The sequence below is a fragment of the Ixodes scapularis genome, unplaced genomic scaffold (genome assembly GCF_016920785.2).
Source record: "Ixodes scapularis isolate PalLabHiFi unplaced genomic scaffold, ASM1692078v2 PGA_scaffold10__122_contigs__length_95168666, whole genome shotgun sequence".
In the NCBI taxonomy this organism is placed as follows: Eukaryota; Metazoa; Arthropoda; class Arachnida; order Ixodida; family Ixodidae; genus Ixodes; species Ixodes scapularis.
This window is the reverse complement of record NW_024609836.1, coordinates 77,630,465-77,649,340: the sequence shown is the minus strand read 5'-3', so window position 1 is coordinate 77,649,340 and position 18,876 is coordinate 77,630,465. Positions and strand designations below refer to the sequence as shown.

General features: G+C 47.8%; 2 protein-coding genes across 2 annotated transcripts; one reads left to right on the top strand and one right to left on the bottom strand.

The window, feature by feature from the left end:
- Window positions 1-715: 715 nt before the first annotated feature.
- Window positions 716-4,416, bottom strand: LOC115328552. Its single transcript, XM_029989803.3, has 3 exons — window positions 4,156-4,416; window positions 2,712-2,837; window positions 716-796 (listed from the first exon to the last, which is right to left on the bottom strand). Exons 1-3 carry the CDS (start codon window positions 4,414-4,416, stop codon window positions 716-718), a joined length of 468 nt encoding a protein of 155 aa, XP_029845663.3.
- Window positions 4,417-7,358: 2,942 nt separating this feature from the next.
- LOC120849252 lies at window positions 7,359-16,649 on the top strand. Its single transcript, XM_040221441.1, has 3 exons — window positions 7,359-7,619; window positions 9,034-9,159; window positions 16,394-16,649. Exons 1-3 carry the CDS (start codon window positions 7,359-7,361, stop codon window positions 16,472-16,474), a joined length of 468 nt encoding a protein of 155 aa, XP_040077375.1. The 3' UTR covers window positions 16,475-16,649.
- Window positions 16,650-18,876: the final 2,227 nt, after the last annotated feature.

The window sequence follows — 18,876 nt, the reverse complement described above, 5'->3', positions numbered from 1 at the left end:
CTATCAGTCAGCTTGGTAAATTAGAAGTTCAGCGGATATGTATGTGCTCTGCGAAAACGTTAATGTGTTGATAACCCTTATATGTAATGAAAAATGCCGTTGTGGGCGACGCTGGGTCAATCTAAGTATAGGGTACAGCACTTCCTTTGCTTTCTTGTCTCGGAAAGTCTGCAATCACCTCTCTGGTGCCTCCCGCGTGGAGCTCCAAAAAAAAAAAAAAAAGAGAGAAAGGTTAAGAAGTTTAGTTATTTATTTACGATACACTACATATCATCCCAGACCCAGGCAATATAGGACAATGACATGAAAGAATTTCAATTTCCCTGGCGTACTACTGACACGAGGGAAAAAAATAAATATGCAAGGTGTGCCGCCGAACAAATCACAGACAGTGCTTCTGAGTCCCAATATATCGTAAAAGAGCGTGCGAGCAATCACCGCGCCAAAGCTATCGGCCATGAAACAACCTACAATGCCCAAAAAGGAAAGGAACAGCAAAACCACATCAGCATCCGAACACCCGACTTCATTTTTGCATGACATAAAACCAATTCTACAACGTACACAAATTCGTTTAAATCCTGCTCATCTTATAATACTTCACGTTGATGTCTGAAGCTGCGAATGAAGAAATACGCAAGGGATGTAATCACAAGTTCAACATGTTCGCTGCAATGGGCGCGAGAACGAAGACGTCAGATGCCGTCCTTCAGGCTCATTTAAGCGTTTTACAGACCACCACCAGAACTCTATGTGGCAGATTATAGTCGAATCCTGCTTGACACCAACCATTTGCCTGCAAAATAAAGAGAAACAAATATATACATTTAAAAAATATACATCGTTTTACCTTCAGTTCAGATCAACGCCAGGAGCTGATGGAATTAATCAGACGGCATCAAAAGCGGACCATCATGCATGGTGTTTGTCCTTTTTGTGTATTCGTGTTCCATCATAGCTTAACCATTCGAACAGAAATTACCCGGTGGCTTATGCTTTTTACGCGGCCTGATAAGCTGAAAGGAAATATAGGCTTTTTTTTTGTCAACGAATATGCACACCGAAAATCTACTGTCAAAAAACACGCAGTAAAGATTTGTTTGTAGTGAATTCGATAAAATAAAAATACACCGCTTTTATTTTTGCCGACATCTTAATTTTAGACTCTTGTTGACCAACGCCATTCGTGAGCAAGCCGCTGGTAATTTTTTTTATCCCTTTTTTCAGTATTCCTGCGATATGACTATTACGAGGACTCCATTGCGTTCAAACCATGGCTCACATTTCGCTTGTTTTATTTTTCTGGTAAGACCGGATACCTGTTATTCGTTTTAGGCACTCAGATTTGCCACTATCTGTTCTGATAAATATGCCCGTACTAAACCCAAATGCAATATATCAAATAAACGCCGTAAGGCATAGCTTATCAGGAGCTGTGCCTCTACTTTCCTAAGATTATGCAGAACTTATTAAGTTATCCAAAGACAACTACGATAACGACAATTAACTAGCTTTATGTAGTGCTTATGAATAAATAAGGAAAGCTAATATATAACCAATTTAAGAGAAGAAAACTATTACGGAGACAAAACGATAGATCAAACTATCGGTGCTTATCCTTTTCAACGCGCATGTGCTACAAACTTATTTTGCTCGAATGATCTGGCACTTTTTGATAAAATGCGAAATCTTGCAGACACTTCACCAACAGCGCGGATCAAAGGAGATATGATTTTATACGTGGCTTGTATCGACGTCTCATCAGCGTCTATTGAGAGGGACCTTGCAATCTACGCGCATGCATTCTGAAGCAGAAATTTGGCATTACGGAGGTTGTTTTGTTTTCGTTTTTCCCGGCAATAACATGTAGTAATGATTATTTGTACTGTGTGATGGCGTCACGCACATGCAGGCTATGTGCAACAAAGGACAACGTCTCGAATGAACCAATTCATATACCAGGAATTAACTGCGGCAGTCAGCAAATGCACAATGAGCAACACCATTAGTGCGAACGTGAAATCGGAGCTTTTCTGCGATACTCGGGCAGAATACTGACGCCCAGAAAAGCTTTTCTTTGAGGTCACTGCCCTCCTTCCTCTCCACCTGCTTGGGAATCTTCGGTAAGGGCTTTCACCTGCTTCTCTTCCTTCACACTGATTAGAGAGTTTTAGTATATCGTTTCTATGACTCCGATACCCCTCGATAGCATTGATAAAAGCTGCCGTTTGCCACGGGACGATTGACGGAGGCTTCGTGATCGAACGACGCACACCCACTCGTGGTCTCCGTGCACCGCAGAAAAGCGCGCTTGATCAGGCAGTTGCGGCTTGGCTTAATTAATTAAATGATTGGAAAAGTCTGTATTTTTAATACCACATTTCATGAGCATAATGGCGCTGTAAGCATTCTACGACCTTGGCAAATGGAATCAAGAAGATTGTGCGAGATGTTCAATCGGCAGCGTTTACAGAACGCACGACTAAAATCGGTCCAAGAGGGTAGACTTCAGTGTACGTCTATAATATTGGGTTTGGCATATGAAAGAGCCAGAAACGCTATACGAAAAGTGCCTATCTTTCTCGAATGTGCCATAACGTTTGCTTTTTGCCAAGTTATCGCGAAACGAAGCATGGCACATAAAAAGGAAAAACTGGCGATGGCGATGGCTCATTCGTGCTAACAGTTTCGCTCAGTGTACGTGTCTGTACCTTGTTACTGGTAGGTCGACAGAGCTTCTCCGAGTAGACGGGCGTATCGGTCACCTTGCAGCTGCTCCGGACGGTTGTGAATTCCACGAACGTGCCTTTTCCCATGCCGTTTACAATGAAGATCCGCTAGAGGCACGCAATAAGAGAATGAAAGCAATGGCGATGTCTCCTTTCCCAAGCGCCGAGCATTGTTTCAGCTATTTACAGTCGCTGATAGGATTAGAACGACAGGGAAGTCATTTGGTTGTCCCGGGACTTGTGATCCTCGAGAGTGCACGCCAGCACGACGGAAGGCTGCGAACGGGCGCTGGAGGCCGTGCATTGGTAAGAAACGCTCTGCCGTTTTCATACTGCCAGCCTCATTTCGTCAATCAGGAAATATCCGTTATCAAAGCTTCGCGAAGCACTTTTCACAGGCCGTACTTTGAAGCACCATGGACAGTCCTCGGCATTCATCAGGCATATTTTACACTTATCGAAATTTTCTAATACATTGATTTTGTTCACAGGCTCTCTTGAGTATGCCGAAGGTATACAGTTAGATGAGTATGACAGTAGTGTGTCGCAGACGATTGTGATCGTCTGCGATCAGGAAGAAGGAAGTGGACTAGGTTGGTGTGATTAATTTTGGTCCGATAGTTTCGCAGTAGTGAAAATTCGACTTTTAACACCATCCTAATTTTTACTTGTCAGCAGCACGACATGCAACTTCCACCAGTGAACGCGTGTGTTCGTCAATTCGAAAAGCGAAGAAACAAAGAAAATGGCCAGAATCTCCTTACTGAAACGGTTTATGCTATTTCCCGAAATTACTATATCATGCAGTGCAATATGAAAAAAGTATATATATATATATATATATATATATATAAATGAAAAAGCATTATCAGACGTTTTAGAAAACTGGAGGCACCTGGCTCATTCTTTAACAGAATGTATGTACAGTGCTTCTCAAACTTACCGTCGCCACTGGGTTCCCAATCATTGAGCTCGTGTCGGTTACTTACTGTTAAATTTGTCATCAAAACGTTCGGCATGCCTTCTCGAAATAGGATAGAAATCGGGAACCCAAACATTCTTCAGATAGTTCGATTGGCCGGTGCAGGGAGTGTGAGAAATGGCAAATGCGCTGGCGGCGTTAAGTTTGAGGCGCACTAGCTGTACATCATAGCATGTCAAACTCCCAAAGCAACACCGATACCTTGCTTTTTGCTTTTTGCACCGGTTTCGCAAACACTATATCGAATCTCTTTGACGCTGTCTAGAACGTCAACATAGTATTATTGCGTTCAAGACAGCACGCATACATTTGCGGTAATGCATGAGCTTAAATGGTGCATTTCCAACTTACAAAGAATCGACAAGCTTGCTCGAATCTACCAACACCAAACACCGCTCGATTTTTGCAGATACGTGACCTAACTTACAAAGTAGATCAATTTACCCGGATCGACGCCCGAGTCAAGTTCAGCACTGTGTTGTAATAGTCGTCGCTCCAAAAAGGGTACTTTCCAAGTGCCACGTGAGGAAACCGCCGGTAGGTGTCGCTTTCCAGCCACCCAGGCGGCACATAAACACACCGCGGACGGATTTTGACGTCGGGTTCATGCTCCCTGCAACCCTCGAAGAAATCATTCCGGTAGCCGATATCGGCTAGAACGGTCACCGCCGCAACGATGACTGATCCCTGTATCCTTCCAACCATCTCAGCCGTCTCCTGGAGGGACGGGCCGTAGATGGTTCTGCTTTCGACAAGCCACAGACGCTGCTACCTTCCGAATGGCTGACGCTATCATAGGCACTCCTAGGCGAGGCGCTCACCTGTGACGTCATAGGCACATATTTTTCCAAGCGTGTGGGCTTTTTGTGTCCAATAGTCACGTGATGTCGTCTACGGCCCTTTCCGGGATGAACCGGGACGTGTCCAATCACCGGCGCTCCCGCTCCTCGTTCTATATTAAATGTCGCGCTCTGGGTTTCTAAACTCGTCAAACACATAGCTGAGGCTGTAGATCACGGAACGCGCCGATTTGACTATCACGATGATGACTTCGCACTTCTGTCGCCGGCGTCCAATCGGCTCGCTCCGCGAACGTTCGGCTCCAACTTTGTGTTTGAAGAGTTTAGGGCCCCAGGATTTATGATGAGCGGCCGTCTGGGTGCTTTCACTATAACTGGAGTGTGGTAGCGAAAGAAGTAAATCATGAACGGGCTGATCGCGGAATTCTGATGCAATTCCGCGATCAGTCTCATAAAATAAGAGCCCGCTCAGGCGTTCCTATGTTCCTGTCAGGAAGAACGAGTCGGGTGCAACGCATTTGCGATCACGAAGAGCGGGCTAATATACGTTTAGTTACAGGAGAAAGCCTGTGTTTTGTTTTATGTACACGTATTTAGGCCCTATTCGTGCGAGCGTTCAAAGTGGGCAACTTCTTTTGCGTATAATGAAGCATCGACGGCACACTGTACCAAGCATATGAAACGCACGAAGCAATGAAGTGACAGTATTACGACAACATAACTTTGTGCGAGTCAGTGTGTTTGTAGGCTACAAAAAACACAACTGTGCTTTCTTTTATTCATTTGTTTTAATTACTATATGTTTAATCATTCAAGTTTCTTTCAAAACAAAAAAAAAGGTCGTTTACTCCAGGAACCTCAACGAAAGTTCTTGAAGATTACGGAGCTAGAACGACATAGTAAGAACTATAATAATATTATTAAGCTCTATTTTTATTTCCTATTACAGGTAATGATGGGGCCGAGAATAAAAGCCTCGATAGACAGCTTGACAAGCTCTCGGCCCCAGTGACATTCTGCAATAGTCACTGGGAACAAAGTAAAACACAAAGGTTCTGGGAGCCGAGGGTGAAAGTCGAGGCAGAGGACCTGACAGGCGGTCGGCTGAGAAGTCACAAGCTGGCGCGAGACAATGTGGGCTGACCGAGGATGAAGCTGGTCAAAAACGTCGGAGCCGGGCTGCCTGACCTGGCCCATGGCGAACCCCGGAGCGGTCCACCAGCGATGTGTGGAGCAAGACCGATGGAAACGGCGAGCCCTGGCCATATGACCTGGACTGTCACGATCCCGGTTTGGTTCCACAGCGAGACTCGGGCATTGATAACCCGGGACAGCCATTCTACGCAGCGTTGGCGTAGGAAAGCCGATCCGCAGGCCTGGACACGGACTCCGACTGTGAGGTCTGATCGACGGGCGACAACAGGGGTCGGCGGGCCTGGACTGCCGGCTCTCGACGACGGGCAACCGGGAGGTACAGTAAACCCATTCGCTGTCTTCTCGTTGTGTCATGTAACTCCCTGGGTGACGGGCGGAGCGTATACCGATCGGGCGGCGATTATTAGTAGAGGGACCTCCATAATGAACCCCACATTCAAATGGCGAATCCAACGTGGGGCCCATTCGGTATGCCTCTGCTTCCAGTCGTCCCCAGGGAGTCGCATGGATTCGATAAGCGGGTTGTTCACTAACGCCAACGATGCCCGTTGAGACAAAGTATGTTGGAATTTTGGCGACTTGTCTCACAGCAGAGTTCAGCAGGTGTCTCCTCGAATCAAGTACTTAAAGGGCTCGAAGGACGAGGTTGCGAACGCGCTTTCTCGGGCACCCCAGAATAGGGTACCCGAGAAGTCATGTACCGAAGGCACAATTGGTACACAAATGCAAAGGCATCTATTAAACAGAAAGGTATCTGTCTCTCAAAACGTTTTATTTGGTTCCTGGGAGGTGATTCAAGAAAGTTCGCCAGAAACATAATTCACCAGCAAAAAAAAAACAAAAAAAAAAAACATAATTGTGTTTTTTGTGATTTACTAACATACTGACTCACAAAAAGTTATGTTGTCGTAATACTGTCATTTAATTCCTTCGTGTGTGTCATATGCTTGGTACAGTGTGCCGTCGATGCTTCATTATAGACAAAAGAAATTGCCCGTTTTGAACGCTCTCCCGAATAGGGCCTAAATACGTGTCTACAATACAAAACATAGGCCTACTCCTGTAACTAAGCGGATATTAGCCCGCTTCTCATGATCGTTCATGCGCTGCATCCGATTCGTCCTTCCTGACAGGAAAATAGGAACGCCGGAGCTGGCTCTTATTTTACGACAGCGATCGCGGAAAGCCCGTAAATGATTTACTGTTTTCGCTACCACATCCTAGTCATAGTGAAAGCACACAGACGGTCGCTCATCATAAGTCTTGGGGCCCTAAACTCGTCAAACACAAAGTTGGAGTCGAAAGTTCGCGGAGCGCGCGAATTGGATGCCGGCGACAGAAGCGCAAAGTCATCATCGTGATATCCAATCGGCGCGCTCCGTGAAGTACAGCCCCAACTATGTGTTAAACGAGTTCAGCGGCCCAAAGCGCGACATTTAATATAGAACGGGGAGCGGAAGCGCAGGTGATTGGACACGTCCCGGTTCATCCCGGAAGTGGCCATAGCTAGCACCACGTGACTACTGTACACAAAAAGCCCACACCCTTGAAGAGTATGTGCCTCTGAGGTCACAGGTGAGCGCCCCGCCTACGAGTGCCTATGATAGCGTCGGCATTTGGGAAGATAGCAGGCGTCTGTGGCTTGTCGAAAGCAGAACCATCTACGGCACGTCCCTGCAGAAGACGGCTCAAATGGTCAGAAGGATGCAGGGATTAGTCATCGTTGCGGCTATGACCGTTCTGGCCGCTCTCGGCTTACGAAATGATTTCTTCGAGGGTTGCAAGGAGATTGAACGCGACGCCGAAACCCAACCGGAGTGTGTTTATGTGCCGCCTGTTTGGATTGAAAACGAGCCCGTCCGGCGGTTTCCCTACGTGGCACTTCGAAAGAACCCTTTTCGGAGCGGCGGCTACTACAACACTGTGTTGAACTTGACGCGGGCTTCGATCCGGGTAAATTGATTTACTTTGTAAGTTAGGTCATGGATCGGAAGAAAGCGTGCGTGCGTTGTTTGGTTTGATAGATATTAACAGACTTGTTAATTGTTCGTAACTTGAAACTGCACCATTTAAGCTCATGCATTACCGTACATAGACCATCTAAGATGGCGTATAATCTGGATGGCAAATACGCGATCCAGATTATACGCCATAATTTTTAGTTCCATAATCCACATAGCGAAATGTTATACTGGGTTTTTCGGTAGGGCCATGCTGTCTTAAAAGAGACAATACATATGTTGACGTTTTAGACAGCGTGAAAGAGATTCGATATAGTGTTTGCGAAACAGGTGCAGAAAGCAAAAAGTAAGATATCGGTGTTGTTTTGGGAGTTTGACATGCTATAATGTACAGTGTGCCTCAAAATTAACGCCGCCATGGCCTTTGCCGTTTCTGACAATCCTTGCTCCTGCCAATCGAATTTTCTGAAGAATGTTTGGGTTCCCGATTTTTATCCCATCTTGAAAAGGCATCGCGAACGTTTTGGTGACAAATTTAACAGTAAGTAACCGACACGAGCTCAATGATTGGGAACCCAGTGGCGGCGGTAAGTTTAGAGAGCACTGTACTCACATTCTGTTAAAAAATGAGCCAGGTGACTCCAGTTTTCTGGAACGTCTGATAATGCTTTGTCATTTATATATATATATATGTTTTTTTTAATACTGCCCTGCACGGTGCAGTAATTTCTGGAAATAGCGTAAACCGTTCCAATAATGATCTTCTGGCCATTTTATGCGTTCCTTCGCTTCTCAAAGTGACGAGCACATGCGTTGACTTGTGGAAGTCGGACGTCGCGCTACTGAGTAGTAAAAATTAGAATGGTGTTAAAAGTCGAATTTTTACTAATGCGATACTATCGGACCAAAATTAATCACGCCAACCTAGTCCGCTTCGTTCTTCCTGATCGCAGACGATCACAATCGTCTGCGCCACACTACTGTCATACTCATGTAACTATAGCTTCGGCGTACGCAAGAGGGCCTGTGTACAAGAACGATGTATTCGAAAAGGTCGATAAGTGTAAAACACCCCTGATGAATGCCAAGGACTCTCCATGGTGCTCCAAAGTACGGCCTGTGAAGAGTGCTTCGCGAAGTTCTGATAACGGATATTTCCTGATTGACGAAATGGAGCTGGCAGTATGACAACGGCGGAGCGTTTCTTACCAATGCACGGCCTCCAGCGCGCGTTAGCTGCCTTCCGTCGTGCTGACGTGCACTCTCGAGGATCACAAGTCCCGGGACAACCAAATGACTTCCCTGCCGTTCTAATCCTGTCAGCGACTGTAAATAGCCGAGACAATGCTCGGGGCTTGGTAAAAGAAACATCGCCATTGCTTTCATCTACTACTGCCTGCCTCTAGCGGATCTTCATGGAAAAAGGCATACGAGTCGGCGCGTTCGTGGAATTCACAACTGTCCGGAGCAGCTGCAAGGTGACCAATACGCCCGTCTACTCGGAGAAGCTCTGTCGACCTACCAGCAACAAGGTACAGACACGTTCACCAGCCGAAACTGTTAGCACTAATAAGCGATCGCCATCGCCAGTTTTTCCTCTTTGTCTGCCAAGCTTCGTTTCACAATAACTTGGCAAAAAGCAAGCGTTACGGAACATCTAAAAAAAATAGACAGCTTTAGTATAGCGTTGTTGGCTCTTACGTACGCCAAGTGCAATAGTATAGACGTATGCTGAAGTCCACCCGCTCGGACCAATTTTAGTTGTGCGTTCCATAAACGCTGCCAAATGAACGTCTCGGATGGTCTTCTTGATTCAATTTGCCAAAGCCGTAAAATTCCGCGTGCTTACAGCGTCATCATGTAGGTGTGCGTCGTTCGATCACGGAGCCTCCGTCAATCGTCCCGTGGCAAAGGGCACTTTTTATCACTGCTATCGCGGGGTATCGGAGTCATAGAAAGGATATACAAAAACTTTCTGATCAGTCTGAAGGAGGGAAGCACGTGACAGCCAGCAAGAAAGAAAATCTTTTCTGGGCGTCAATATTTTGTCCGAGTAAGGCAGAAAAGTGCCGATTTCGTGTTCGCGTTAATAGTGTTGCGCATTGCGCATTCGCTGACTGCCGCGTGTTAATGCCTGGTATATGAATTTGTTAATTTGAGACGTTGTCCTTTGTTCCACATGGCCTACACATGCGTGACGTCATCACACAGTACAAATAATCATTACTACATGTTCTTGCCGAAAAAAGAAAAACAACATCCGTGATGCGAAATTTCTGCTGCAGAAGTCACGCGCGTAGGTGCTAGTTCCTTCTCAATGGACGCTGATGAGACGTCGATACTAGCCACGCATAAAATCATATATGCTTCGATCTGTCTTTTTGGTAAAGTGTCTCCAGGATTTTGCTATTTATCAAAAAGTGTCAGATGATTGGAGCAAATGAATTTAGTGTCACATACGCGCTGAAAACGATAAGCGCCGATACTTTGATCTATCATTTTCTGCCCGTAATAGTTTTCTTCTCTTATCTTGATAAGCGTTGCATGAGTTTGATCAATATGTTATATAATAGCCTTTTTATATCTTCATAAGCACTACCTAAGCTAGTTAATTGTCGTTATCGTAGTTTTCTTTCGATATCTTCATTAGTGCTGCATATTGCCGCGAGCGCAGCTGACTAAGTAGGCAGCGCGCTCGTGGCCTAACGTTTATCGCGCGTGCCTTCCACGCAGAAAGCCAGCCAGGATTCGATTCTTGGCCGCGGGTAAGCATTTTGTTAACTATAATGTAATGTTCTGGTAAATTCGAGAACCGTGTTGCTGATTCGAGGTTGGAATGTTCTACACGCCGAACCTGCCATGCCGATTGTTCCGGAAGCCCACGCATGTACAAAAGGGGCTCCGCGTGGCCAGCCGCGGGGTAAGTCTCGCCGCAGCGCTCGAACCGGTTGTTACGCCAGCTTCAAGGCCTGCGACGCTCTGTTCTTTTTCTCCGATTTTCTTTATTTTGGTCACAACATCGCCCCAGTAAACGTTAATTTCCTCTTGTTTATTTATTGTTCTTTTGATCACCACCCGTGCCACTCCGGTAGAGGTACAGGGTACGCACCCTATGTTTCTTAACCGTATCCCTCCGAGGACCCGTTCGGCAAGCCCCACTCCAAGTCGTTGATTCGTGGAAGACGCAGGGCCCCGGGCAAGCCTGCGTCTGCAAGGGCAACACCCCGAGTTCGGACCACTGCCGGACAAGACAAAGAAGCCATCAAAGCCGACGATGAGCTCCCCGGCCCAGCAGACCGAAAACCTTCCAGCCGGGTCGTCTACGTGTTCTTGCCTGTGGTTCCCCGCGTGCCGACGCGATTCCGCGGTGAAATCTACGAGGACGCAGAACACTGGCTCCCGTAGTACGACCGAGTGGCCCGCCACAACGAATGGGCTGAATAGCAACGCCTCCAGAACATCAACTTCTCACTGGAAAGAAAAGCAGGGCAGTGGTATGGAAATCACGAAGTCGCCTTGACCATGTGGGAAGTTTGTAAGAACGAGTTGAAGAAAACATTTGTCGGTCAACACCGACGTGAGCGTGTGGAAGACCCTTCTTCGAGGGAGGAACCAGCGACCCAGGGAAAGCGTGACATCTTTCACTGAAGACGTTCTCCGCCTGTTCGCCAGCGCCGACCCGCAGGCCACAGACGAAAAGGAGCTGCGGGTAGTCATGCGAGGTATCAGGGATGACGATGTCGGTGGCTTTGTCCGCAATCCTCCGTCGACAGTGGAAAGCTTCATCTCGGAGGCAAGCAACCTTGAAAGGGCGCTCCTCGCAAGGGCGAACCGTTACCAGCGGTAAAACAGCGCCACCACGACTGCACCATCCACCAGCAGAATCAGTTCCGGCAACTCTGACCTCTCTGCGATCCGTGAGATGGTCAGAGACGTTGTCCGCGAAGAGCTTAGGAAGTTGGTGCCGGCAACAGAGCGACCAGCTGCGCTCTTACCGAGCTCGTTAAAGAAGTGCAGCGGGCTTTTCAACCGGAGTCTCCTGTCGACATCGCTGAACCCAAAGAACCGGTGGTAACCTACGCTTCAGTGGAGCGACGACAACCACCGGTTGCTCGCCAATACACGTCGCCACCTCGACAAAACGCCCCAGCGCCACATTACCTCCGACGACAAGAAGAACGGGTCCCGTACGTTCGTCCGGAACAGCCCGCACCCAGAAAAACAGACGTCTGGAGGCTGCCCGACCGACGGCCTCTGCGCTTCCACTGCGGGGAAGCAGGCCACACCTACCGCCGATGCCCATACCGACGACTCGGGCTGCGCGGGTTCTATCCGAATGACCCGCGTCCCCGTTATGGTGAACGCCCACGAGAAATCGACGAGTACTTGCGAAAAAAAGGGATTGGTGTCGCCAGACACTTAACGAAGCTCCAGGATGGACGCACCGCTGTCCTTGTAACGAACTTTCGACAAAAGGCTCAGCACCTTACAAAAGGTACGTCCGTGGGACACATCGAGAAGCTCCAAGACTCAGCCGCAATCGCCGGAATCTCTGAAGACCCCCCTCGTCGCAACGTCAGACAGCGTCATCCTCTGAGCTCGACATCGACCCAACCCTCCTCCTTTCCCACCGGCGACAGCTAACTGACCTCTTCGCCGGGTTGTTTTAGTGCCTGCCACGTCATCAAAGGTGCTCCTGACGACGATTGCGAAGCATCGAGTAGTTACTGATAACGACGCCCTTCCTGTACATCGACCACCGTACCAAGTTTCCGTGAAAGAAAGGGAAGTCATCCAGAAGCAAGTTCAGGAAATGATTGATGACGACATCGTCCAGCCCTCAAACAGTCCGTGGTCTTCCCCAGTAGTCCTGGTGAAGAAGAAAGAAGGAACCCTGAGGTTCTGCGTGGACTATCGCCGGCTGAACGCAGTAACAGAAGATGACGTCTACCCGCTGCAACGCATCGACGACACTCTGGACCGGCTATGCCACGCCCGATACTTTTCGTCGATTGACCTGAACAGTGGGTACTGGCAGATAGAGGGCGAGGAACGCGATCGGGAGAAAACTGCCTTCGTCACGCCGGACGGACGGTACGAATTAAAAGTGATGCCATTTGGACTGTGCAACGCACCGGCGACCTTCCAGCGCGTAATGGACACCATCCTATCCGGCTTGAAATGACAAAGCTGTCTCGCCTACCTCGATGACGTCGTGTTATTGGCAAGCGACTTCGACGAGCATATGAGACGTCTGCGAGCCGTGCTACTGGCTATCCAGAGTGCTGGACAGACACTAACGCCATCAAAATGTCGAGTTGCTTATGGCAAGCTCAAATTTTTGGGCCCTGTCATGAGTGCTCAAAGTGAAAGCCTACACCCTGAGAAGACGTCCGCTATCGCCGACTTTCTGAAGCCATCAGACAAGAAAGCCGTACGAATATTTCTTGGGTTGTGCGCTAACTACAGGCGTTTCCTTCGCAATTTCGCCAAGATTTCTGCACCGCTCACGCATCTGACGAAGAACGACGTGGACTTCTGGTGGGGGGAGGAACAAGAAGAAGCGTTCAACGAACTGAAGGAATAACTCCAGTCGCGCCCTACTCTCAGACACTTTGATCCATCTGCGGAAACCGAAGTTCACACGGACGCCAGCAACACCGGGCTCGACGCAGTAGTACTCGTCCAAAAACAAGATGAAGCAGGGAGGGTGGTCGCTTACGCAAACCGGGCGCTGTCGAAGGCAGAGCAGAATTACTCAATGACCAACAAGGACTGCTTCAATGTCGTCTGGGCGCTATCCAAGTCCCGCCAGTACCTGTATGGAATCCCGTTCCGCATTGTCACGGACCACCACGCACTCTGTTGGCTCGCCAACTTTAAGGACCCGTCAGGACGCCTCGCTCGCTGGAGTCTTCGACTGCAAGAATTCGACGTAACCATTGTGCATAAGTCTTGCCGCAAGCGTAACGACGACGACTGTTTGTCTAGGGCCCCAGTCGAATCTCCTCGTGACAGCACCGTCGACGAGGATGACGCCCGTTTTCTCGGCGCAGTTACAGATACCGATATGGGAGCACTTTAACGCGACGACCCGGAACTTCGTGTCATGATCGACTACCTCGAAGATCAAGGAAGTTCAGCTCCGCAAATCTTGGCCGGAGACTTGTCAAGCTTCGTTCTACGGCAAGGCTTGCCTTCAAGAAGAGCTTCGGAACCAGCGACCCTGCCTGGCTGCTGGTTGTTCGTGCCAGCCTGCGAGAAGAAATCTCTCAAGCATGCCACGACGATTCGACGGCTGGACACTTTGGCTACAGCAGGACGCTCGCCCGGATTCGTGACAAATACTACCGGCCGAGACTCCCAAAAACCGTCCATCTCTAAACACGGTCATGCCATGAGTGCCAACGACGTAAGAAGCCTCCGACGAAGCCAGCAGGACTCCTGCAGCCGATATCAGCCCCGACTACTCCCTTCCAGCAGGCCGGAATGGACTTACTTGGGCCGTTCCCAACATCGACGCAAGGAAACCGATAAATTATCGTCGCGACCAATTATCTTACACGATACGCCGAGACGAAAGCTTTTCCATCGAGCACAGTGGTTGAAGTTGCCAAGTTGAAGCGCCTGGAGTGCTGATCACTGATCAAGGATCATGCTTTATGGCCCAGCTGCATGGTCCAAGAAATCCTTCGTCTCAGCCACACCAGCCATCGTCGCACCACGGCGTACCACCCGCAGACCAACGGGCTGACTGAGAGAGTCAACAAGACCATCGCTGACCTGATGTCCATGTACGTCGACGTGGAGCACAAGACATGGGACGAGGTGTTGCCGTACGTTACGTTTGCGTAAAACACAGTGGTTCAAGAAACAACTTAAATGACGCCGTTCCAACTGGTACACGGCCGGACGGTTACCACGATGCTGGATGCCATGCTGCCTCACGTGCCTACCGACAATCGCAAGAGCGACGCTCACTTGATCTCTCAACGCGCCAAGGATACTCGTCAACTGGCAATAATCAAGATTCAAGACCAACAGCGAGTCGACGCTCGCCGGTATAACCTTGGTTGCAGGGACGTCCACTTCCAACCCGGAGATCGGGTATGGGTGTGGACACCGATACGGCGCCGCGGTCTCAGCGAGAAGCTTCTCGAACGCTATTTCGGACCCTGAGAAATCATCCAACGCCTCGGCCATCGAAACTACGAAGTTTCACCCGACGGAACGCGCTCATCTGCAAGACGCCAGCCACGACCCGAGGTGGTGCACGTTGTCCGGCTCAAGCCGTATTACGAACGATAGAACTTTGGACTCTCATCAGAAAGTGAACTGTGGCTCGAAACTCTGCTATCCTTTTGTTGTGTATTTTTGTTTTCGTTTTGTGCTGCATTGGGACGATGCACTTTCTTTTAGGGATAATGCCGGGAGCGCAGCCGACTAAGTTCGCAGTGCGCTCGTGACCTATCGGTTATCGCGCATGCCTTTCACTCAGAAAGCCAGGGTTCGATTCCTGGCCGCGGGTACGAATTTCTGTTGATTCGAGAACCGTGTTGCTGATTCGAGGTTAGAATTTTACACGCCGAACCTTCCACGCCGATTGTTCCAAAAGCCCACGCGCGTACTAAAGGGGCTCCGCATGGCCAGCCGTGGTCCGTCTCGCCCCAGGGTTCGAACCTCCTGTTACGCCGACTTCGACGCCCGCGACGCTCTGTTCTTATCCTTTGTTTTTCTTTTTATTTTGGGCACAAGTTCGTCCCAGTAAATGTTAATTTCCCCCTGTTTATTTATCAATCAGCACCCGTCACAATGTTCTTCAAATTTGGGGGTTTTACGTGCCAAACCAACAACGGGCATCTGACACGCCAAGCGGAGGACTGAGGATTAATTTGGAACACCTGGGGATCTCTTGACGTGCAACCGAAGGCTCGGTTACACGGCGCCTTCTCCGCAATAAGCCTCCGTCAGATTGCGGGCACCTCGGCCGGGATTTGAACCCGCCACATGGGAATCCGTAGACCAGCGCTCTCGCCTCGGAGCCACCGAGGCGACTGACAATGTTCGTAGGCAAGTATAGGCACAGTTCGTGATAAGCTATGCCTTACGGAGTTTGTTTGATATATTGTATTTAGGTTTAGTACGAGCATATTTATCAGTACAGAGTCTGGCAAAAGCGAGTGCGGAAAACGAATAACGCGTATCGGACGTCGTACCAGAAAAATAAAAACACGAAATGTGAGCCATGGTTTTAACGCAACGAAGTCTTCGTAATAGTCATATCGCATGGAATACTGAAAAAAGTGATACAAAAATTACAAGTGGCTTGCTCACAAATGGTTTTGCTCAACAGAAGTCTAACATTAAAACGTCGACAGAAATTAGGTCGTTTTTTGTTGGTTTTAACGAGTTCACTACGAACAAATCTTTACTGCGTGTTTTGGCAGTAGGTTTTCGGCGTGCATATTCGTTGACCAAAAATAACCTGTGCTTCGTTTCAGCTGAAGTCCATGGACGCAGCCGACGCTACGAGCTAATCTGACCAATCAGGCCGCGTCAAAAGCACAAGTCACATGGCAATAGTTTTGTTTATGACCGGCTGAGCGATGATGGAACACGAATACACAAAAAGGACGAACACCGTGCATGATGGTGCGCTTTTGGCGCCATCTGATTAATCCTATCAGCTCCTGGCGTCGATATGAACTGAAGGTTAAACGAAATGTATTTGTGAAAAATATACATTTGTTTCTCTCTATTTTCCAGGTAAATGGCTTGTGTCAAGCAGGGTTCGAGTTTCATAAGCCACATAGAGTTCTGGCGGTGGCATGTCACAAGTTTCCATGAGCCTAAAGGACAGCACCTGACGTCTTCGTTCTTGCGCGCATTGCAGCGAACATGTTCAACTTGTGACTACATCATTTACGTCTTTGTTCATTCGCGGCTTTAGACATCACCGTGAAGTAATATCAGATGAGCGAGATTTAATGAAAAAATTGTGTACGTTGGAGATTTGGTTATATGTTAGGCAAAAATAAAGCCGGATGTTCTGATGCTGATGTAGATCATGTGGTTTTGCTGTTCCTTTCTTTTTTGAGCATGGTAGGTTGTTTCATGGCCGATAGCTTTGGCGTGGAGATTGCTCGCGCGCTGTTTCAAAACATATTGGGATTCAGAAGTACTGTCTGTGATTTGTTCGGTGGCACACCTTGCACTTTTACTTTTTCCCTCGTGTCAGTTGCACGCCAGGGAAATTGAAATTCTTTCTTGTCATTGTCCTATCCTGCCTGGGTCTGGATTGTACGTAGTGTATTGTAAATAAATAACTAAACTTCTCAACTTTTTTTTCTTTTTTTTTTTGCGAGTTTTACGTCTGAGGAACCAGAGAGGTGATTGCAGACTTTCCGAGACAGGAATGCACGGGAGGTGCTCTACCATATACTTAGATTGGCCCAGCGGTGTTCTCAAGAGCATTCTTCCATTAAATATAAGGGTTATCAATACATTAACGTTTTTGCAGAGCATATATCTGCTGAACTTCGAATTGACCAAGCTGACTGGTAACAGGGCCTCTCATACCAATTACATTGTCCTATTCGCGAACTTGCGCTTACTCCACTGTGCAAGTTATATCGTAGGCATTGAGGGAGCTTTCGTAATCACACATACGTTAAAATGACCCCATAATGTGAGTAGAAAAGTGCCGTAACGGGAAACGTAGCGCTATTGGAATCAGTGTTGTACACGTTCCTCAAAAAATGGAACGGAAGCTCGTTCCTCGTTCCTTCTGATGTTTGGAACGCGTTCCCGTTACAAGTTCCATATGTGAAAAAGGAACTCGTTCCCGTTACAGTTAAAGAAATGGAACGTTTCGTTCCATATACGTTACATTTGTATTTTGACGATTACCATATACAATTAGATCAAACAGAGTGTTTTTTGTTGTTTTTTATCTATCCCATCAAATGGCAACATACACATTTGAATGAAGTGATGGAAAGGCACTAATAGAAGACAAGCGGAAGTGTTTCATTTGTTGATATATTCACCTATAAAAATCTCAGCTTTTAACCATATTTTGTGGTGGGCGATTCAGACGAGCCAAATGTACTGTTACCCCACATCGCACGAGCATTTCACAACAACCTCAAGCGTTTCAATCTAACAAAGTCACTTGTTCGAACATAACAACAGTAGCTACTCCATGTTGCTGTCCGCAAGACGAGCAAGTGAAGAAGGTAGGGCTGTTGGAAGGTCAGTCTTGAAAAGTACAAGTCCTTCTTCCTGAAGGTTGAACTCGCTGTTCAGTTTGAAGATAGGGAACAAGGGGAGAAGAAATAAAAATTAATTTTTGTGTATATGTTATGCCACCAATATTCAGGATACAAGGGTGCGTTCGATACCGGGTAACGTGCTCTTCTGTTATAACTGTACGTCTATTTGTGGAAGTTCAGTGATGGCTGCAGTCGGTCTTAGGTTTCTGCGTGTACGAGGATTCGTGGAAGCAAAGAAAGTAGCTGAGTTAGAAACGTCTTTCTTTCTGGGTCTTTTCTCCGAGTAAAAGTTTGGCTTTTTGTAGCGCAGCCTCGGGCGCTGAAAAAAGAATCGATGTCCACTAGCTCTCCTGCACCCGATTGTCATCAAGCGAGTATCACACAAAATTAGCCATAAGGTATGTAACCAAAAAGTTAATGAAATCCTGCTCTTCGTATAGCTGGATATTGTTTTTATACTTTTAGAATTTCCCTTTCAGAAATAAAATACAAATTACTCCACTGGACGAAAAAAAAGGAACGCAGTTCCTTTTTCCGTTCCAGTGAAAATGTAACGCGTTCCCGTTCCAGTTCCACCGATACAAAATGGAACGGCGGCGTTCCTTTGTTCCTCCTAAAGGAACGCGTTCCAGGAACGCCGTTCCTTGGAACGCCGTTCCGTACAACACTGATTGGAATCTTGGTAACAGACCCCTTTCGGAGTAGAGCGCCACCTGTTGCACGCAGCTGCAACTAGGTCCGCCGCCATCACGCAGGGGTCCCGCCAGAACCGCCTGCATCTTACCGCCTACAACGGTGCTGCTTACACATTGAGTCCTAGTCTGCGCGCGTCGCATCAGTATGCCATCGCATTGCTGCGTACCTTTGTGTACGCAGGATGGATACGTTGACGGAGACGGAAAAAAGGTACGTATCAGACAAGTTCTAAAGTGTTCAAAAAGAAAAAGCGAGTCCTCGTGTAGACGTACGTTTCAG